The following is an 18,875-nucleotide window of genomic DNA, read 5'->3' as shown; positions in this document are numbered from 1 at the left end:
TAGATTATTCTCTCACCTCCGCCTTAATCTGATTCACACCTGAAGTGAAAATTAACCTCCTGTTCTCAGCATGATGACCTATAATACAACCACCACTTAGCAAACACCTTCCCGGGATGGCTGGGTGGATTTCTGTACATATATTATGTTGTAGACCAAAACCTGAAAATGTCTCACACTTGGCTTACCCACAGACCTTATTGATCCCTATTTAAAAATATTTGAGCTTTGAGCTACTGGAATCGGAAATTTCACCTTCTTGCTGAGTGTTATAAGAGCACTGCTGCTTCTCATGTTTGTGCAGGAAATCTGAAGCTACAGCCACTGTTTGGCTGGCTTATCTTAGCACAGACATGGTCCTAGCACCACCAATGATGACCAATTGGTCACATAGCCCCCTCAGAACCTTAGCCTGTTGTTTGTTCCCGGCTGGTTTTTGTAAATAAGCTCCCAACCCTCATATTTGCAAATGTGACAAGGTAAAATCACCCAACAAAAATAAACTGTTGTTGAAAACAACACCTTTTCATGCACATGTAGAGTGGATGTTAATTTTCTGACTGTTTATTGGACAGAAATGTTCTTCATGCTCAAGTGAATAAAATCCTGATTCAAAAAACTGTTAAAAAATAATAATTTTTGGGTGAGAGCACGTAAAAGTCAGTGTGAATTGCTTGGCATCTCTAATGTGCGATCATTAGCTGCGGATGTGTGCAGAGCAGGATGTTGTTTCTGTTTCTATTGGCTGTCTGCTGTCAGAAGGTATTTTCTTTGTCTCTTTGAGATCAGATGACGAAGGTTTTGTCTTACCAGCCAGTTAAGTAATGCTTTTCATGGTGATTTCATGAGGCCCACGTGTTTTTCTTTGACATCGACAGATGAATGCAATCGGCCAATTTGTTTTTCATAAAGATTATGTTGTTAGAGGAACCGCTGATGCATTGATGAGTCCACATTTGCTTCCTAGCAACCGGTCGCCACAGCTCTCGTGTTCCTCTGTCTGCCAGCCTCCATGATGTCTTTTCATGGTATTCATTGGGTCATTGTATTGTGCACAATGAGGCCCAAATCTATATAATTAAAGGCAGATAAGGCTTAAGAAACATTGTTATCAGATTATGATAAATAATCTGGCAAAACCAAATTTGACTGTCATCTTCTTTTTTTGAATCCGGACTCTGTTGATTACATCTGATTTTTTTTTAATTTTTTTTTTTATTTCTCTAAATTAAACAGATTTTTTTTTTTTACATTTACCTTAAAGAAATACTAAGAATAATTATTTTTATTTTTTATGCAGTTTTGAGGGCAAGTTGGGTGGTCCAGCCTTATTAACCTTTGACCTTTGCTGTAATTCTGCTGAGGACTCCGGCTGGGCGCTTACTCAGGTGTGGGTGATGTGCACATTGTGCCCTTTGTGGTTCACTTGACCTACCAAGAGTCCGATACACGTTTCTCCGTTCTCTGTTTAAAAATTCAGATCTTTTACACAAAATATCTCCTTGAGACTGTAACATTAATTTATATTAATATTTATTTATATTTGTTGTTTTGGACATTTTTGTTGGTTGGAAAATTAACTGATTCTCATGGTGCGTTTCTGGTCTGACAGTTGATGTAACATATACACACAGTTTTATTAGGAACACCTGCTCAACTGCTTGTTAACACAATATGGCAACAAATCAGTGAATTTAGGTTTTTAGACTTGTTCAGAACGACCTGCTGAAGTTCAAACTGAGGATCAGAATGGGGAAGAAAGTTGATTTCTCCACACAACCATCTGTATGTATCTGAAACAATCCAGTCAGCTGCATTTCAAGCGGCTGACTTGAACTTGAACTTCTTCAAGCTGGTAGGATGGCAGTACTCAAATAACCATTCTTTATACCTAAGGTACCAGAAGAGCATGAGTGCTGCGAGCTACAGCAGCAGAAGACCACACCTACTGCCAGCCAAGAACAGGAAACTAAGGCTACAGTTCACAAAGAGTCATTAGAACTTGACAGTAGAAGATTAAAAAAATGTTGGCTCATTAGGCTCTCTTCTACAGTGTGTCCTTGTCCTCCTCCTGTCTTCCTCACTCCCAAATTAGTCATGGCAGATGGCTGCCCTTTCCTGAGCCTGAAGGTTTTTTCCTGTTAAAAGGGTTTTTTCCTTCCCGCTGTCTCCAAAACGCTTGCTCATATGGGATCATCTGATTGCTGGGGTTTTCGCTGTCTTATTGTAGGGTCTTTACCTTACTATGTAATGCACCTTGAGGCAACGTTAAGATTGGGTTAGAATTCGGATTAAACAACATGCCTGTGTCAGTAGTTCAGACTGCTGCTGGGGGGATTTTTTTATTGGCATGACTTGTACTAATTCAGCATCATTTAAAAACCGCAGCTTTCCTCTGGGTTGTTGCTGCCCAGATCATCTCAAACTGGTTTCTTGCATTTGGCAGTGAGTTCACAGTCACCAGATCTTAATCGAATAGAGCGCTTTGGGATGTGGTGAAACTGGAGTTTCACATCGTGGATGCGTAGCCGACAAATCTGCTGCATTTGTGTGATGCTTTCATGTCAATATAAACCAAAATATGTGGGGGATGTTTCTGACACCTTGTTGAATCTGTCTCTCAAAGAATTGAAGCAGTTTTAAAAGCAAAAGAATATCCAACCTGGTGCTAGCAGGTACCAAGTGTAACTAATGAAGTAAATTTGTCTTTTGTCTTCATTTGGGTCACTAAATATAATCTATTAATTCATGTCTATGACAGTGTTTTTTTTCCCCTAAAGACAGTGAATTACTACTGCTTTATGTCTGAAAAGACTCCACTGTAATAGACTTGAGGTGGTGATGATGAGTCGAGGCTTTCTTGGCTTTTAATTATCAGTGAGGTCAGGTCGAGGGGGGTTGGTAAAAATATTTATGTTCCTCAAAAGGTTGAATCAAATGTTGTTTGGCTGCTCTGTTTCAGGCCCTGAGGTATCTTGGGAATAAAGTGCGCAGACAGCGGATGTGGGGAGGCCCCAAGAAAACAAAGATGGAAGAGGCCAGAGAGCTGTTAGCATCTCTCATTCTCACACATGTGCCTGTATGTAAACAGAATGCTCATCACGATAACTGACATTCACACTAAAATGTTACTCGACAATTGTAAAGACTGTATAACTTGTGTCCAGGTGAAAGAGTTTAACTTTCGGGCTAAGTGTATTTACCTGGCCGTGATGGTGCGGCGGGTGATCCTGGCTCAAGGGGATAACAAGGTGGATGACAGAGATTACTATGGCAACAAACGTCTTGAACTGGCTGGACAGGTAAGCTTCTGTGCACCTGTCATCCTTGAGGTTTTATTGCACTGCCTTTATTTAATGCTGCATTCAGTTCTGTTTTTGTTCTTTGACTTTAAAACCAAATGAGCCAGAGTTCAGTTCAGACTATAAAGTTTTATTTAAATGATTATTGATTTTTTTTTCATGTTTGTGAGCTGAAAGGTGTTTACTTCCTTTTCTTTACTCATAAAACAACTAGAAAACAAAACATGCCTGATGCTTATTAATAACATACGAGCAGAAACACACCAGCACTCGTGCTTCAGTGTGAAGGGATCACAGCGCTGCACCAGAGGACAGCGCCGGCTCCAGGCCTGATCTCTCACCTGCACCTTTGTTCCTGCCACCTTCTTTTAATAAGACTCTCATTATTTTCCCTCAGCTTTGTTTTTCCCTGTTTTGTTTTCGAACCCCCCTCCTTTCCCCCGCTAGTATTTCAGCCTGGCTTTGTCAGGAGAGAGATATGCGGTGGCACCAAAATCCCGAGGCTGTGGAAGCATGGGGATTTTTCAGCACCGTGACAATAGAAATGCTGCCTTGACTGGAGCGATTGAGCTAATCCGCAGGCCCGGCTCTGATAATGTAATTACTGCTGTCTTAAGGCCTTTAATTTCCCCCCCAACCTGCTCTGTATAAGGAGCAGGAGATGGAGGGATCGAGGGAGGGGGTAGCACAGAGCCCTGTTTCAATAGGGGGCTTACATACTAACAACGCCAGCAATCTCCTCACTCTCCAATTATGGTTCCCTGACATTCAACTAATTGGCCTGGCTGCGCAATGGAAGCTTAATTTCTTTATTAATTTCAAGCAGTGCTGCCTGTTTGTTTTGATGTATGCTAATGCACAGGTTGGGTGGGGGTTGTAAGAGAGGTTGCCTCCTGTAGACCGGACAGAGGACCACAGGGACCTGGCTTACTTGTGATCTGGCACACCTGGTTATTACATCTGGCAGTAGATGCACCTGAACTGCCACTGCGTGCCAGGAGATTTGAGATTAAAAAAAACCAAACAAAAACATCTGCATTTTTTCTTCTTTCTAGCTCCTGTCTCTGCTGTTTGAAGATCTCTTTAAGAAGTTTAACGCCGAATTGAAGAAAATCGCAGACCAGATCATCCCCAAGCAGAGAGCAGCTCAGTTTGATGTGGTCAAGCACATGCGGCAGGATCAGATCACCAACGGCATGGTCAATGCAATATCCACGGTGAGCAAGTCATGGCTGCTATAGCCTGTGCTAACAAACATCTGGCTGAGAGCACTGGCTGTCCATGCTCTGTGACTTAGCTCCGTGTTAACTCAGGAGGTCGTTCCATCTCAAACAACATTCTGGAAAGTTTTCTGCTCAACCATCTGCATGTTGAATCAAAATTTTATGGTCCAAACTTTTTGCATATATAATGACAATTTTAGCTTCATATATGAGACACTTTTAAGATATATATTTTTAGAAAAGGTTCATCGCTTTCAAACCTTTTTTTTAATGTTTATTTATTTTTATGTTTAAATATAAATAGCTGAAAACTATTAAAAGTAAGTTACAGATCCTCTAATTTGCCTGCATGCAAAAATGTCTGTTCATTGGCTAGTTAAGGTTTAAAGAACAAAAAATCCCATATTTGAGTACGCACTAATAAAAACAAAAAGAAAAACTTTAAATAGGCTATTAGTGATCATTTTAAAATGATATATAGTTAAATTTCACAGCACTGTAATGCAAAACATGTGGACATGAAATTCTTTGTCACAAAAATGGACCAAATTTATTTTCATTCATCTTTTATTTTGGGTTGATCAAATATTGAACATAAAAAACTAAAATATGAGTATTAATGGTGTCCTGGTCGGCTGAGCTTTATTGCTTGCTGGCTGGACTCTCTTTAAAGTCAGTATCTGACATCAAACAGCTTGCAAAACAGACTTGATGGATAAATAGAGCTGCAGGCCGAAAGAAACAGACATGCAAGGGAAATGTTCATTTAACATATCAAAATGTTTATTATATTTATTAAAGATGCTTATGATAGCTAAAAAAACAAAACAAAACTATCAGGCGTACCGACATCATCAACTGTAGTGCCTCCAATTAAGTAGAGGTTCAGTTTATGTTCCTATGTGAGTGTTAACTTAAAATTTTCTCATGATGTACTTGTAATAGAAGAATAAAGTGGTCACTGTTCAAACAAAAATTAGAAAGCAGGAGTTACTTAGATAGAGATTTATAGATTTATATTAAAACAACATTAAGAGTCAAATCCTGCTTCCGCTTTCAGAATTTAAGCCAGAAATGTCTCTTTCTTAATTTAGAGTCATTGCATGACTTTTTGTAATATTAAAATGAAACATGCACCACTTAGGAATAGTTGCTAATACTGGCACACTCTAGCATCCATTTTTGGATGCTTTTCAGTCATTAAAATGCATAAATGAGCAATAAATTGTTGTGTACCAAGTAATATTTACTGTGCAGTATGTAATTAATGGTGTTGATGTTTTCTTGCAACAGGGTAACTGGTCTCTGAAGAGATTCAAGATGGACCGTCAGGGAGTCACCCAGGTCCTGTCTCGTCTCTCCTACATTTCAGCTCTTGGCATGATGACCAGGATCTCCTCCCAGTTTGAGAAGACGAGGAAAGTCAGCGGACCGCGCTCCCTGCAGCCGTCACAGTGGGGAATGCTGTGTCCATCTGACACCCCTGAGGGCGAGGTGAGTGTGCTGCGGCAGCCACACCTGATGGCCCAGGAGGTTTCTCAAAGGCTAATATGCTGTGGCACATGTACTGTTATATATAGGAATCATGGTCAGCAATTTCTTTTTCACTTTAATGAGTTATTCTCATGCTATAACTCTCCCTGTGGTGGTTAGATAATGATCTACCTCTAAATGGGGATTGGAGGGAAAGTTACTGACACTGAGACTCTTAGAAAAACTCTTGTTTCTGTATTATTATGTATTTCGACAAGGATAATATTGGATTATATATGTGTATCTGTAGGCCTGTGGTCTGGTGAAGAACTTAGCTCTGATGACGCACATCACCACCGATATGGAGGACGGTCCCATCATCAAGCTGGCCTTCAACCTCGGGGTGGAAGATGTGAACCTGCTGTGTGGAGAGGAGCTCTCCTACCCGAGCGTGTTTCTCGTCTTCCTCAATGGTAAACCTCCTCCTCCGCAGTGGAGCCTAATTAATAAATAAACACAGAGAGAATTAACACCGGAGGCTTTTGCTTTAGATCGCTTGAAAAGAAAGTCTTAATCCTCCCTGTTTTGAATGTGTTGCTTATGAACATGAAGGGAAAAATATTCTGTTTAGTTTACAGAAGGTAATTTTGCATTTCACAGTGAGGCTGATAATTCATTCATTTCACGACAGCAGTAGGTATTATTCTTGAGTCAAAACTTGGCCCCTTAATTACTGTATATGTTTGTCTCGCCACTGATAACTGTCAAATTATATTAGCTGCCATACCATTTAATTAGTTGGTAGCAGCAGGTGTCAAAGCCCTTCAGAGTGTGTTCAGTGCAAATGTGCCCTCACACAGAGGCAGAGCACAGTGTCTCCTCTGTTCTCCAGTCATTTGTCTGTCAGACTTGATATGAACACACCCCTACAGGCAGTTAGAGCTCCGTTTCTTCCAGAGTAAGCTGTGGTGTCTTACAAATGCCGCCTTCACTCCTTCTTTGCATTTAAAGTCTGAATTTTAACCAAAATCAGCTGACTAATAATTTGTCGTGGCTTTTTTGTGGAAAAATCCCATAAATGTCCTGTTTTAGCCTCTTAGATTTCAAATGTGCCGGTGTTTCTTGTTTTTTTTATATGATGGTAAACAGCTTCAGACAGGTGTTTATTGTACTCTGGCCATTGTTATGTGGTTTACTATTCTTTGGCATTTTACTGATAATTTGACTAACTGAGAAAGCAACTGGTCCATGTGTTTATTAATGTGAACTCTAAATGTTAAACAAATGGGACGCAGCAGGTTAAACAGCTTCACACACAAACAACCAAGCAGTGATGCAATCAAGAACAATCCTACTGTCCCTAATGTTAACTGCAGTATCTGTCAAAACTATGTCAAAAGATGTTGTTATTGAACAGTCTCTAAGGCATAAACTACATTTAACAGTGCACTCTTTTGAGCGGGTTTACATCCAGCAAACATCTCTGCTGTGAGGGGAAAACCTTCACTCATCACAGCCACACACCTACAGATGCTACCTGGCTCGTCAGAGAGTGAAATGTCGCTCCTCAATGATGCTGGCAAATTTTCTGTCTCTACGCTGTGACAATAGTGTTGTATGCATTGTGATCCATCAGATGTTTTCAACATTGACAAACGTGCTACAAGTGACCAGTGACATGAATTTGAAAGAATGAAGTGAAAAAGTCCCATAAAATAATCAAAGGAAGATTAATATAATGGGTTCTTCTTATCAAAGGGTTTTGTAACATCAATAAATTTAAAAAATTGGTCTTAGCCTGTTTTGGCGCGCTGCATCACAATTGCGTAACAATTGTTTGCTGGATCTTAAAGATTACTGAATACGCAAAGTCAGAATGTGTTTAGCTCAGCACATCAGTCTTCTAACCCCAAAAATATGTTTAATATTTAATGTCTATCCTCCTTATCTGTATTATGTCCACAGGTAACATCCTCGGTGTCATCCGAGACCATCAGAAGCTGATCAACACTTTCAGGTTGATGCGCAGGGCGGGTTTCATCAATGAGTTTGTGTCCATCTCCACAAACCTGAGCGACCGCTGCGTCTACATCTCATCTGATGGAGGACGACTCTGCAGGTGCGGAAGTTTAGAAAAAATAGCATAATATGGAAATAAATGTTTGCTGCGAATAAATACTTAAAGATCTTTACACACCAGTGTGTTTGATTAGCGTAACATTGAGTTCTTTAATTGTAAGAATGTTTTTCACACAGCTTTGTTTTGTTGTGTTTCCCTCTGCAGACCATACATCATAGTAAAGAAGGGAGTTCCAATGGTGAAAAACAAGCACATCGAAGACCTGTCTCAGGGCTACAGGTGAGGGTAGGAGTGCAGAGAGTGACTGCTGTTAAAGAAGCAGCTCTTTAAGTTACTGTTTTGTTTTTTAAACTCACCACATTGGCTTATTTTCTAACTTAATAAACATCAATTATACAACTGCTTGAAAAACAAAAGTCATTGGATAGTATCGTGCATATCTGTGAAATTATGAGTGTGTCCTCACAATTGCAGGGTGTCTCTGCAATCACACCACATACAGGCACTTCCCAAACAGTAGATTTTATTAATAGTTTCTGTACTTTATTTACTTCAGAACTTTTGAGGATTTCCTACATGAAGGCCTGGTGGAGTATCTGGATGTCAACGAGGAGAACGACTGTCAGATCGCCCTTTATGAATACATGATTAACAAGTCAGTGGCACATGATAAGCTGATTTAAGTAAAACGAAAAGATTGTTCAGGTTTATGTCAAGTAAGTTACCACCTCTCTCTTTTTTTTTAAACCTCTCTAGAGACACAACACACTTGGAGATCGAGCCCTTCACACTGCTCGGAGTGTGTGCCGGCCTCATTCCCTACCCCCACCACAACCAGTCACCCAGGAACACATACCAGTGTGCTATGGGCAAGCAGGCAATGGGTAAGAGTGGGCTGAGCAGGTAGCACACAGGTCATTAAACTGCAAGGATCTCGAATCCTTTCTCAAACATCCTCCCCACAGCTGCATGTGCACACACAAACACGGCCTCTTACAGTAATTTAATCTTACATGAACACATGAACGGTGTTCCTAAGCCTCCTAAATCTGCTGGTTCAGAGTTTGCACTTTTATTTGCACAAGTTAAAATCATACAAAAGGGCATTAGAATAACAAATGGTATAGATACAAGCAGCCTGCTGGTTCTTCTCCCCCAAAACTCCACTCCTGCACCACTTCTTGTCAGAATGCATTTGTATGTGTGATTAAGTGTCTCGTGTGTGTGTGTGTGTGTGTGTGTGTGTGTGTGTGTGTGTGTGTGTGTGTGAGAGAGTGTGTGAGTATGAACATCAAACATGGGGAGCTTGCGTAGGTTTTCTTTTGTGCTGTGTGTGCAGAGGCCCTTTCCCTGCCAGTCACCCAGAGTGTCATTAGCAATTCATTGTGTCTGCTCTGGCTGTGCTCGGGGGGTCAGTGTGCTCAGCTGCAAAAGACCACTGAGTGTGCACCCGGAGCTCCTTGGTAACCAGAACTTCCCCAAACGGCCCTGCTAACATTCGTAAGGACTGCGGTCGCCCCCACCCCTCCACTTTACCTTCATCTGTTCCTTCCTCCCCGCCCTCCCAGTCTTTACAAAAACACTGACTGGAACTATATTTGGGCCAATATTCTCTGCCTTGTCTGTTTTGTATGGACGGCTCTCATACATGTGCAAATCTGGCTGTGTGGCCCGGCCCTGTTATCACACGCAGTTTAATTGTGAAGCAGTATCATCTGACAAGTGTCAAAGCCTCCATGGAGGCCAGACTTTAGGCCATAATATAAGAGAGGTCTAATCAGGAGGAAGTAACACCTATAATCCTCTAAAAATGGATTTATTGACAATTATATATTTTCTTATAGATGCCCTAAATCACTAGATTACAGACATACAGTGAGTTATATATAAGTTTTTATTAAAAATTGAGTTCTTTTTTTTAAAATCTGATCTTCGTGATTGTTCTCTCCAGGGACTATCGGCTACAACCAGAGGAACCGCATCGACACCCTGATGTACCTGCTGGCCTATCCTCAAAGGCCGATGGTCAAAACAAAAACCATCGAGTTGATTGATTTTGAGAAGCTGCCGGCTGGTCAGAACGCCACTGTGGCTGTGATGAGCTACAGTGGCTATGATATCGAGGACGCGCTGGTCCTCAACAAAGCCTCACTGGACAGAGGTGTGAGATCTGTCCAACTTAAAGAATTGCTGTGTAGTCGTTTTTAAGCAACAAAATACCAGAATAGGAGGTAGAAAATCTAATGTAACAGTAAATGTGTCTCCAAACAGGATTTGGACGGTGCCTTGTCTACAAAAATGCAAAATGCATACTGCGGCGTTACACCAATCAGACTTTCGACAAGGTGATGGGCCCCATGTTGGATGCTGCCACACGAAAACCCATCTGGAGGCACAACATCCTGGATGCTGATGGCATCTGCTCCCCTGGTCAGTACCAGCAGGACTGGAGCAAATCCAGCATGGTTCGCTGCTCCTTAACCGCCTCTTCTGTGGCATTCATTTTGTGAGCATTATCTGTGTCATTAATAGTGGTCAGGAGTTTGTTCTTACTGATGTTTCACTCAGAGAGCCCATTTTGCAATATTTACACACACCACTTCTTACATATCTCCATACTTTTTCATCAATTGGAACAGTTAGAAATGTGTCATCAATATTATTAGTAAGAAGAAGAATAAGAAAATAGGATCATACAGTACAAGTGTGGATTATCAACTGCATTGATCAAAAGCTGGGGACTGGAATTGACCAATTTCAGTGTTCTCAGCTGGTCGGTCTCACGTATGCCTGATTACAAGCCAGTCCATTTCATGCATGCACAGTAGCGCAGGCAAATAGTTGCTCACACACTCGCTGTGGCCATTATTGAGCTCTTCACTGTGAGTGAGCACACAGTTCCCAGAGTAAATCCTGGGGGAACCACCACAAAATCGTTTGTAACAACAAACCAAATCTGGCACCTAAATCACCCTCACCAAGCTCAATATGGACATTTTAAAGGAGTTAACAAAGAGAAAGTGCCTAAAGCTGAAGCTGTCCAGAGCTTATAGCCGGCCAGCAGCCATGAGATGAATTGTAAGCCTCGGTATGAGCAAAGGATCAAAGCGGTTACAAAAAAAATTGTAGAGACGGGTGAAAAGAAACGAAGGTCCTGTTGTCTGGTGACATTATAAACATGCTGAAAAATGATGTAAGTAACTGACGTTTGTTTTGTAATGTAAATCTGTTGCATCTGCTTTTGGTTCGTTATTATGTAAAGGTGGGTGTACAGTAACTTATTTTCAATTAATCAATTGTACCTCATGTGGCAGACCCCTTTAAAAGCATCCTGTGACTTACTGCAGTTTTGGAGAAATTGTAAAGTTTAGTGATTTATTTTATTATGAAAATAATATTTAAGATTCAAAAAGTTGATTTTTGTTTGTATATCCTGTATTAGCAACAGAGTCCAACTTGTATAAAGCTCCTATTTGCTGATATAGTAATTTTCATTTGTCAGGCAATAAATTAACAGTAAAGAAGAAACAGAAAAAAACACCCTTCAACCATGTTATCGGTGTTGACTTTGCATAGTTTGTCCACTAGAGGGCACTCTGCTACTTCCCTGTTGGCAACATGCTACAAACAAAACAGCCAGTTGATCTGAGCACAGTCAGATGGATAATGAATAAGTAAACCAAACTTATTTTTAAACCTGCATTGTAACATTATGTTGGTAAGGACACATAAGTTACTGCACATAACAAGTATGAGGCAAATGTTTTTGTTTCATGTGCATTTAAAAAAAATCGTCCGATATATCTGATTTTTAAATCTGCAAATTTCAGTATCAATTCCAGTATCGGTCGGGCTCTAGCGTGCGGATCACTTCTCAGTCGGATCCACTCCTCATTCATCATATTTAGTTTAAAAAAATAGCACAGGAGACCACAAACCTTGGAGGGGCATGGACATCAAAGAGCTTGTTTCTCTCTTTCATATACAGTTTATGGTTTTAGTAGCGATTCAAAGTCATTACCAGAACAGTAGAGACATTTTTGAAGAAAGCAGATGTAAACAAAGCTAGCAAAAACAAAACGGGTAACCAGCAATTTAAAACTGTGTTAAATACAGTTTTAAATTGAGAGCCCACATGTGTGAGCTCAAATAAGTTTGAAAACAAACTTATTTGGTTTTGTTCTTTTGTTTTTGGTCAAAGATTTGACGTTAGCACAAGTTAAAGAGAACTTAATGGCCTTTAGTCTACGTAGGTCAGTCTGTCTAAGACTCTTTGATGTGTTTTGTGTGCTTCAGGTGAGAGAGTGGAGAACAAGCAGGTGCTGGTGAACAAATCTATGCCGACTGTCACACAGACACCACTGGAGGGCAGTACCCAGCCAGGCCAGCCCCAGTACAGAGACGTGCCCATCAGGTGAGTCAGCTCCCAGCACCACGCCCACACACATCACTGTGGAACTATTTTTTTCAGCTCTTATATCTATGTAGAGGGAAAAACGGGACTCAGTTTGAATTCTCTTGTTTTCAGTTATAAGGGGTCAACGGACTCGTACATCGAAAAGGTCATGATCTCGTCCAATGCTGAAGACGCCTTCCTCATCAAGATCCTCCTGAGGCAGACCAGGAGACCGGAGATAGGCGACAAATTCAGCAGTCGACACGGACAGAAAGGTGCCGACCCCATGACAGCCACAAGGCCTGCTCTGTGAGACCAGAGCCTAGAGATTTTGAGCTCAAAGCTGGAGGGAGAGTACAGAGGGTTAGGGTTTTCAACCTGTTGCGAGAGATTTGTAAATGCCTGGACAAAAAGAGGAAAATCTTTCACCGTGCTGGAGCATTTGTTGAGTCAAGTCCCACTAGTTGCTGCTCTGTCACTGCCCCCCTGTTCTCATCTTTCAAGAGCCTTTTCAATTAATTGGCTCTTTGTCCTGTGCCAGACTATGCAAATTTATTACACCCCAGCAGTATTCTGGTGCTACTGGGGGGAAAAAAGTGTTTATAGCCTCTATTGTTTTGCAGCACCTCCCCTATAGAGGGCTAGTATGATGTTTTAATCAAAAAGCTAACTGGCGCCATGCATAATTTACTCTCTTCATTAACATGGTGGGCACTGGGCGGTCAGCTCGGGATGGGACAATGTCTTCTGTCTCAGATAGTGACAAGGAGAGGGGTCAGTGTGGGGTTAGCTGGAGGAGTTTTGGATGGAGACACCCAGATGTGCAGCTGATGTGGAGCTAGTTTTAATCACAGTTGCCTCAAAGAGGAAAAGTAAACCTTTTTATCTACATTTTTGCTTCACTGTGGTCATCTCTCTGTAAAAACAACCATTTATTTCTTCTCTGATGAGTAATTTGAAAGGAACAAACTCATTATTTCTTCATCAATATATAAAAGTGTTTAATTAGAAGTGAATTTGCCTGCAGTGATGGATCGCCCAGCTTCTCATGACTACTCTCATAAGTCCTGGTCAGCAGAGCAGAATAAGTTAATTATTTACCGGTCACACACACATACACAGCTGTGTAGGTGGGGGAGGCGGCGGACGGGCTGTTAGTAGTAGGGGCCTATTGTGTGAGCCGCCACTGTGGAGCTGTATGAGCTGTGATGGAGGGCTCTGGACCCTTGCTGTTGTCTTGCCTTTCTCTGCTGATTTCATGCCTCTTTTATCATTTACTTTCACACAAAACAAACAACACCCAAGGATGTCTGCTGTTGGTAGTGTCTCTCTGGTGCTTTCCACCGTTTTCCAACTTCATTCTTCCTCCTCCCACTCCTCTTTTGCAGTACTTTTAACCTGATAATCAGCCTTTTTCTTAATGCCTTTTCTCTCTTTATACTTTCTTCTGGCCCTGCCTTACCCGGCTTTTCTCTTTTCTTTTCACCTTCTTCCTGCCGTTGGATGACTTTCCTGTTAATCGCCGCACTTGTTCCCAGTCAACATCCTGTTGCAACATCCTGTAAGGCATCAGCAGTCAGCTGCGTCGCTGACTGGTCGGCTAATAGTGAATTTTTCCCACGTGCACTGATTCGTTTTCTCCTCTCGAGTTGATCCCCTCCACTTCCTCTGACTTGAACTGAAAATCATGGGTGTGTAATCCCAGTCTCCCTGTCCAGCTAAGCACCTTTCTCCACTTCCTGCTCTCCTTCACTTCACTCCTTTTTCCTTTTTTTTCTTCGTTTTTTCATTTGCAAATGGACCTACAATCTGTTTACCATGGCCAAGGAAGAGTGCTTCGGCCCCTCAGTAAACATTTGCACTCACACTTAAACTCCTGGCTACCAGGGGTGCTTGTCCCCCCACATCATGCGAGTCAAAAGAGGTCCCTGTCTGTCCACATGAGTATGGAAATGTCATGCTCTGCCAGTGGTCCACACAGAGCCCCCACAGCACAAACACTATTAAGTTTGCTGAACTGGTGCTTGCAGTTAGGTCAGAAAGTCAGATTTTTTGTCCTTAAAACCACATTAAAACTGCAGCCATTTAAAACTTATCACTTTTATTTTTATTTAACATTTTCTATTCAAAATATTATAAAATGCCAATTACACATTCTGTGCAGCCAAAGTGATGTGTTAACACTGCTGTAAAGTTAAAGTACAGCCTCGGATCCTCACATGTGGGAAGCTGATTGGTTTTCTCTTTGCCATATGTGTGCATTAATATTTTTTGTGTGTGTGTGTTTGTGTGTTTCAGGTGTTTGTGGCCTCATCGTCCCACAGGAGGACATGCCGTTCTGTGACACAGGGATCTGTCCAGATATCATCATGAACCCTCATGGATATCCCTCCAGAATGACGGTGCGACACTTCGCAGCTGTGGAAACTCAAATTCTGCAACATTTTTCTCTGTTGATTCATATGCCAAGTATTTTTTGCATTTTTTTTCCCTTGTTTTGTTTAGAAATAAACCAGAGGGGAAGAAATTTAAAAAATTAAACCGTAAACAACCCTAATGTCAGAAAACGGTGTGAAATATCATCTGCAGATAATGATACGTTTGCTAAACAGTTGATTAAACGATTATTTTCTCAAAAGTTTTAAAAGACCCCAAAGGCAAAAAGTGATACCTTTAAACATCTTGCAAGATCCAATCATTAATGATCAACCCATTCGCTGGAGCTAGAACTTATAATATATTATTCATGGTATTTTTAGGGCTATTAATTCACCACTGGCTTTGTCATTTCTGCTCCGATGTTGTAACATTTGTCAGGGAGGTTAAGTTTTCTTTTCTCTTGGTTAAAAGCTGCTTATTTGCCGTCTAATTTGAGGACGTGCTTCTGGTTTTTATTTGTGGGTTGTCTTTTTTTTTTCTTCTTTTTGCTACGACTTGAGTCTGAGTCACCTAGGATGCTGTGGCTGTCGCTCTTTATAAGTTTGTGCCGGCTCTCCTGAGACAAAACCCTCATTATCCCCGCTCCTCTTCTCTCTGGGTTATCATTGGCTTCCAGAGCACACGTCCATTGACGCCGTTAAGCAGCAATCTCACTGTTCACAAACAGATATTTGTTGCTGCGGAGACAGCTGCCAGTGAGGCCACCGCCTGTAGCGGTGTGTGTGGAAGTTTTATCAAACGTGGCCAGTACATGTGAACTGTAGGATGGTGATGAATGTGAATGACATGAGACTTGGCTCTGTTTCATACACTGTAAAAACCTGAATGATCTTTACTGCTGCTCACTCTGGTTTCCATGGAAAAGGCTCAGAAATGCTTGGCTCCAGAGGATGTTTCTGTGGCCTGGGAGTGATATGAGAGTAGGTGTTTCCCTTTGTGTGTCGGGGTCAGGGGTCCTCTGAGTGCAATCTTAGTGGAATTGTTGAACTCAGCCATCCTTGGACTGCTGTCACCAACCCTGAGGAGTACATGTGTAATCTAATCTCACCCTTAATATACACATTTAGTGCCAGGAGAGGATGTAAAGCACAAAAAGATTTGTGTAATGAACAGAGCTGCTGTTCTTTTCCTGAACTTCGTCAGGTGGGAAAGTTGATTGAACTCCTGGCTGGGAAGGCGGGGGTCCTGGATGGGCGTTTCCACTATGGCACAGCCTTCGGAGGCAGCAAGGTGAAGGATGTGTGTGAGGATCTCATCCGTTATGGATACAACTACCAGGGCAAAGACTACGTCACTTCAGGCATCACTGGGTAATTAATAGAGGATGTTTTAGGTTAATAACCACACACAACACAATGCTGCTACACAAGTGTTTGCATTGCTACTCATGACTGTTTATAAGTCTTATTTCTCTTAATGCTGTGAAAAAACCATTTCTCAGAGTGATGTTAACATTTTATCACCACAATGTTAGTTCTTAAACAGTAGCTTGAATGTTTTCATTATGCAGAAATTGCATATTGTCATAGTGGCCCCGTTAGTGCCTGTCCATCCGGCACCTGCTGTATGCAAACAGTAAATTTAATTTCTGTGTAAAATCTGCCGTCTGAAGGCAAAGATCACGTGTACAGATTAAAATCTTTCATCGTTAATATTTCTTTATTCAAATTTATGGACCAGCAGTCCAAAAAGAAGGCAGATTTTTGTTGTAATCATCCCGTGCTTTGTTTATCCACTATTTTATTACAAAAAATGATAGATTTTATATGTGTATGTAATGTATGTGTTAGCCTGATGTGCACATAATTCCTGACGCCTGCTTTTCCCTCAGAGAACCTCTGGAGGCTTACATCTACTTTGGACCTGTGTATTACCAGAAACTGAAGCACATGGTTCTTGACAAGATGCACGCCAGAGCCCGAGGCCCCAGAGCCGTTCTCACCAGGTAGTTTCTCATCTGCGGTGACGTTGAGATTTGATTAGTGCCTATAAGTGTTGAATTAAATTCTGCGTATCCACCTGTCCTGATAACAGGCAGCCTACGGAGGGTCGCTCCCGAGATGGAGGTCTGCGTTTGGGTGAGATGGAACGTGACTGTCTGATCGGCTACGGAGCCAGCATGTTGCTCCTGGAGCGCCTCATGATTTCCAGCGACGCTTTCGAGGTGGACGTGTGTGGGCAGTGCGGGCTGTTGGGATACTCTGGGTGGTAAGCTGTTTCTACTGGTGAAACATGTTAGGGGGCATCACAAGATCTGGTGCACATTGATATGAACTGAAAGAAGGGGAAATATTTTAGTTTACACAGTGAATAAAAAAGTTTGGTAGCTGTGTAATCCGGGTGGTCCATAAACGTCTGTTCTGTTTCCGTGTTTCAGGTGTCATTACTGTAAGTCGTCCTGCCACGTTTCCTCCCTGCGTATCCCCTACGCCTGCAAACTGCTCTTCCAGGAGCTGCAGTCCATGAATATCATCCCTCGACTCAAGCTGTCGCGCTACAACGAGTGAGCAGGACAGGGACAGAGACGGGATGTGTGAGTCACAGGTTTAGAGCAAGAGTTATAAGTTGATTTGTGAACGTTAGATCGAGCGACAAACAAGCAGAAAGAAGCTGAAACAGGACTATTTTTGTTGTTGTTTAAAATGTGAAAACTTCTTTTCCTGTTTCTTTTTTTATGTTTATTCTTTGTCTGTTTGTGTACATAATAAATAAGTTGATGGTTTTTCTTACACTTTGACTTTTTTCATTACAAATATCAAAAGGTTGCCCTTTGAGGGCAAAATCTCCAGGATGTCACCAACTTTAAATTGTTTGTCCTGAAACGTGTTTTTACCACAAGATCTTTTGAACATCCAGCTGATCTGGGTCATATTTCCCCTCTTTCTTTTTTTTGTCTGCTCTTCTCCTGTCTAATAAATGTTGAGTAGGATTTTGAAGCTGGGGAACTTTGAGATCGGCTGTAGCAGTGCAGTGTGAAGAAAACATACCTTAGATTCAAAGAGGTCCCATAATAACTTCTTATTTTCAGTAGATTCACTCTTCACTGCTGATTTAATCACTTAAATTCAAAAAGATAAAAGCAGGTGCCTGCAGCTACATGCCATATTTCCAACTCAAAGACACTATAAAGCTAAATGGTAGAATTAAGTGAGTGAATCTAATCAGTATCGTCACCTTAAATATAAACTGATCTTTGTTACCCACGATCAGTGTCCTGTATCGCTGTAAACTTTGTCACTTACTGCAAATTAACCAGTGTAACCTGCCCCAGTGTTTTCATGCAGCCTTTGAATAACATGAAATTAGCACACACATTTGTTTTTCAAGTTCTTTCTCAAAGATATCATTCAGAAGCACATCGTGTATAGATCCACTATCTGATAAATATACGAAACAATAGGAGAGTACATTTGAGATTTAGTTTTGTAGTGTATAAAATATCAGCAGTCGTCCCGTTTTTGCTAACTTCTTTCTTGAGTCTTCCTCTACATTTCTTGACACCAGTTTAGTTCACAAACTGCTCAGAAACAGTTTCTGTGTTTTGTGATATTTGCTGAGCCGTTTGAAAAGTATTTGAGATTACCCAACACGAAAAAAAACATTGCTTCTCTAATGCTGAATTACTGTGACTGCAACTTTACACCTGCACCGTGAACACATGATCGGGATGAGAAGATAAAAGGGGACGTGTTGAAGGTGATGTCATTGTTTTTTATTACCTGAATTAACAAATTCTGTTGTATTATGCTTTAACCTGCCTTAACTTTAAAATTAATTAACTAGGAATTAACTAAAACTAGATATGAAAACATTTTAGTTACCTAAAATAAAAAACTTAGTTATTTGTTTTTCAAAACTTAAATGAAACAATGTTGTGAAATTGGGAGATTAACTGAAATAAAACCCCAAAACAACAAATTTAGATGAGATTTTTGTATTTGTTAGTTTTGTAAGATTTATTC

The 18,875-nt window shown here is 41.0% G+C and overlaps 1 protein-coding gene across 2 annotated transcripts in view; it reads left to right on the top strand.

Moving 5' to 3' along the window:
* The window catches only part of polr3b (polymerase (RNA) III (DNA directed) polypeptide B), a 28,344-nt gene extending 10,700 nt beyond the window's left edge, over positions 1-17,644 (top strand). For both annotated transcript variants that reach the window (XM_063479907.1, XM_063479908.1), the window contains 18 exons: positions 2,963-3,079; positions 3,168-3,302; positions 4,358-4,519; positions 5,819-6,019; positions 6,309-6,471; positions 7,964-8,117; positions 8,283-8,357; positions 8,635-8,733; positions 8,835-8,962; positions 10,030-10,239; positions 10,350-10,508; positions 12,375-12,492; positions 12,607-12,749; positions 14,773-14,876; positions 16,057-16,223; positions 16,745-16,858; positions 16,948-17,121; positions 17,291-17,644. In XM_063479907.1, coding sequence (XP_063335977.1) covers positions 2,963-3,079; positions 3,168-3,302; positions 4,358-4,519; positions 5,819-6,019; positions 6,309-6,471; positions 7,964-8,117; positions 8,283-8,357; positions 8,635-8,733; positions 8,835-8,962; positions 10,030-10,239; positions 10,350-10,508; positions 12,375-12,492; positions 12,607-12,749; positions 14,773-14,876; positions 16,057-16,223; positions 16,745-16,858; positions 16,948-17,121; positions 17,291-17,420 — 2,553 coding nt within the window. In that variant the 3' untranslated portion in view covers positions 17,421-17,644. The remainder of the gene's footprint in view (positions 1-2,962; positions 3,080-3,167; positions 3,303-4,357; positions 4,520-5,818; positions 6,020-6,308; positions 6,472-7,963; positions 8,118-8,282; positions 8,358-8,634; positions 8,734-8,834; positions 8,963-10,029; positions 10,240-10,349; positions 10,509-12,374; positions 12,493-12,606; positions 12,750-14,772; positions 14,877-16,056; positions 16,224-16,744; positions 16,859-16,947; positions 17,122-17,290) is intronic.
* Positions 17,645-18,875: the final 1,231 nt, after the last annotated feature.

Source organism: Pelmatolapia mariae, linkage group LG7 (genome assembly GCF_036321145.2).
Source record: "Pelmatolapia mariae isolate MD_Pm_ZW linkage group LG7, Pm_UMD_F_2, whole genome shotgun sequence".
NCBI classification, from domain to species: domain Eukaryota; kingdom Metazoa; phylum Chordata; class Actinopteri; order Cichliformes; family Cichlidae; genus Pelmatolapia; species Pelmatolapia mariae.
The sequence above is the reverse complement of the archived record's forward strand: the minus strand, read 5'-3'. Positions and strand labels throughout refer to the sequence as shown.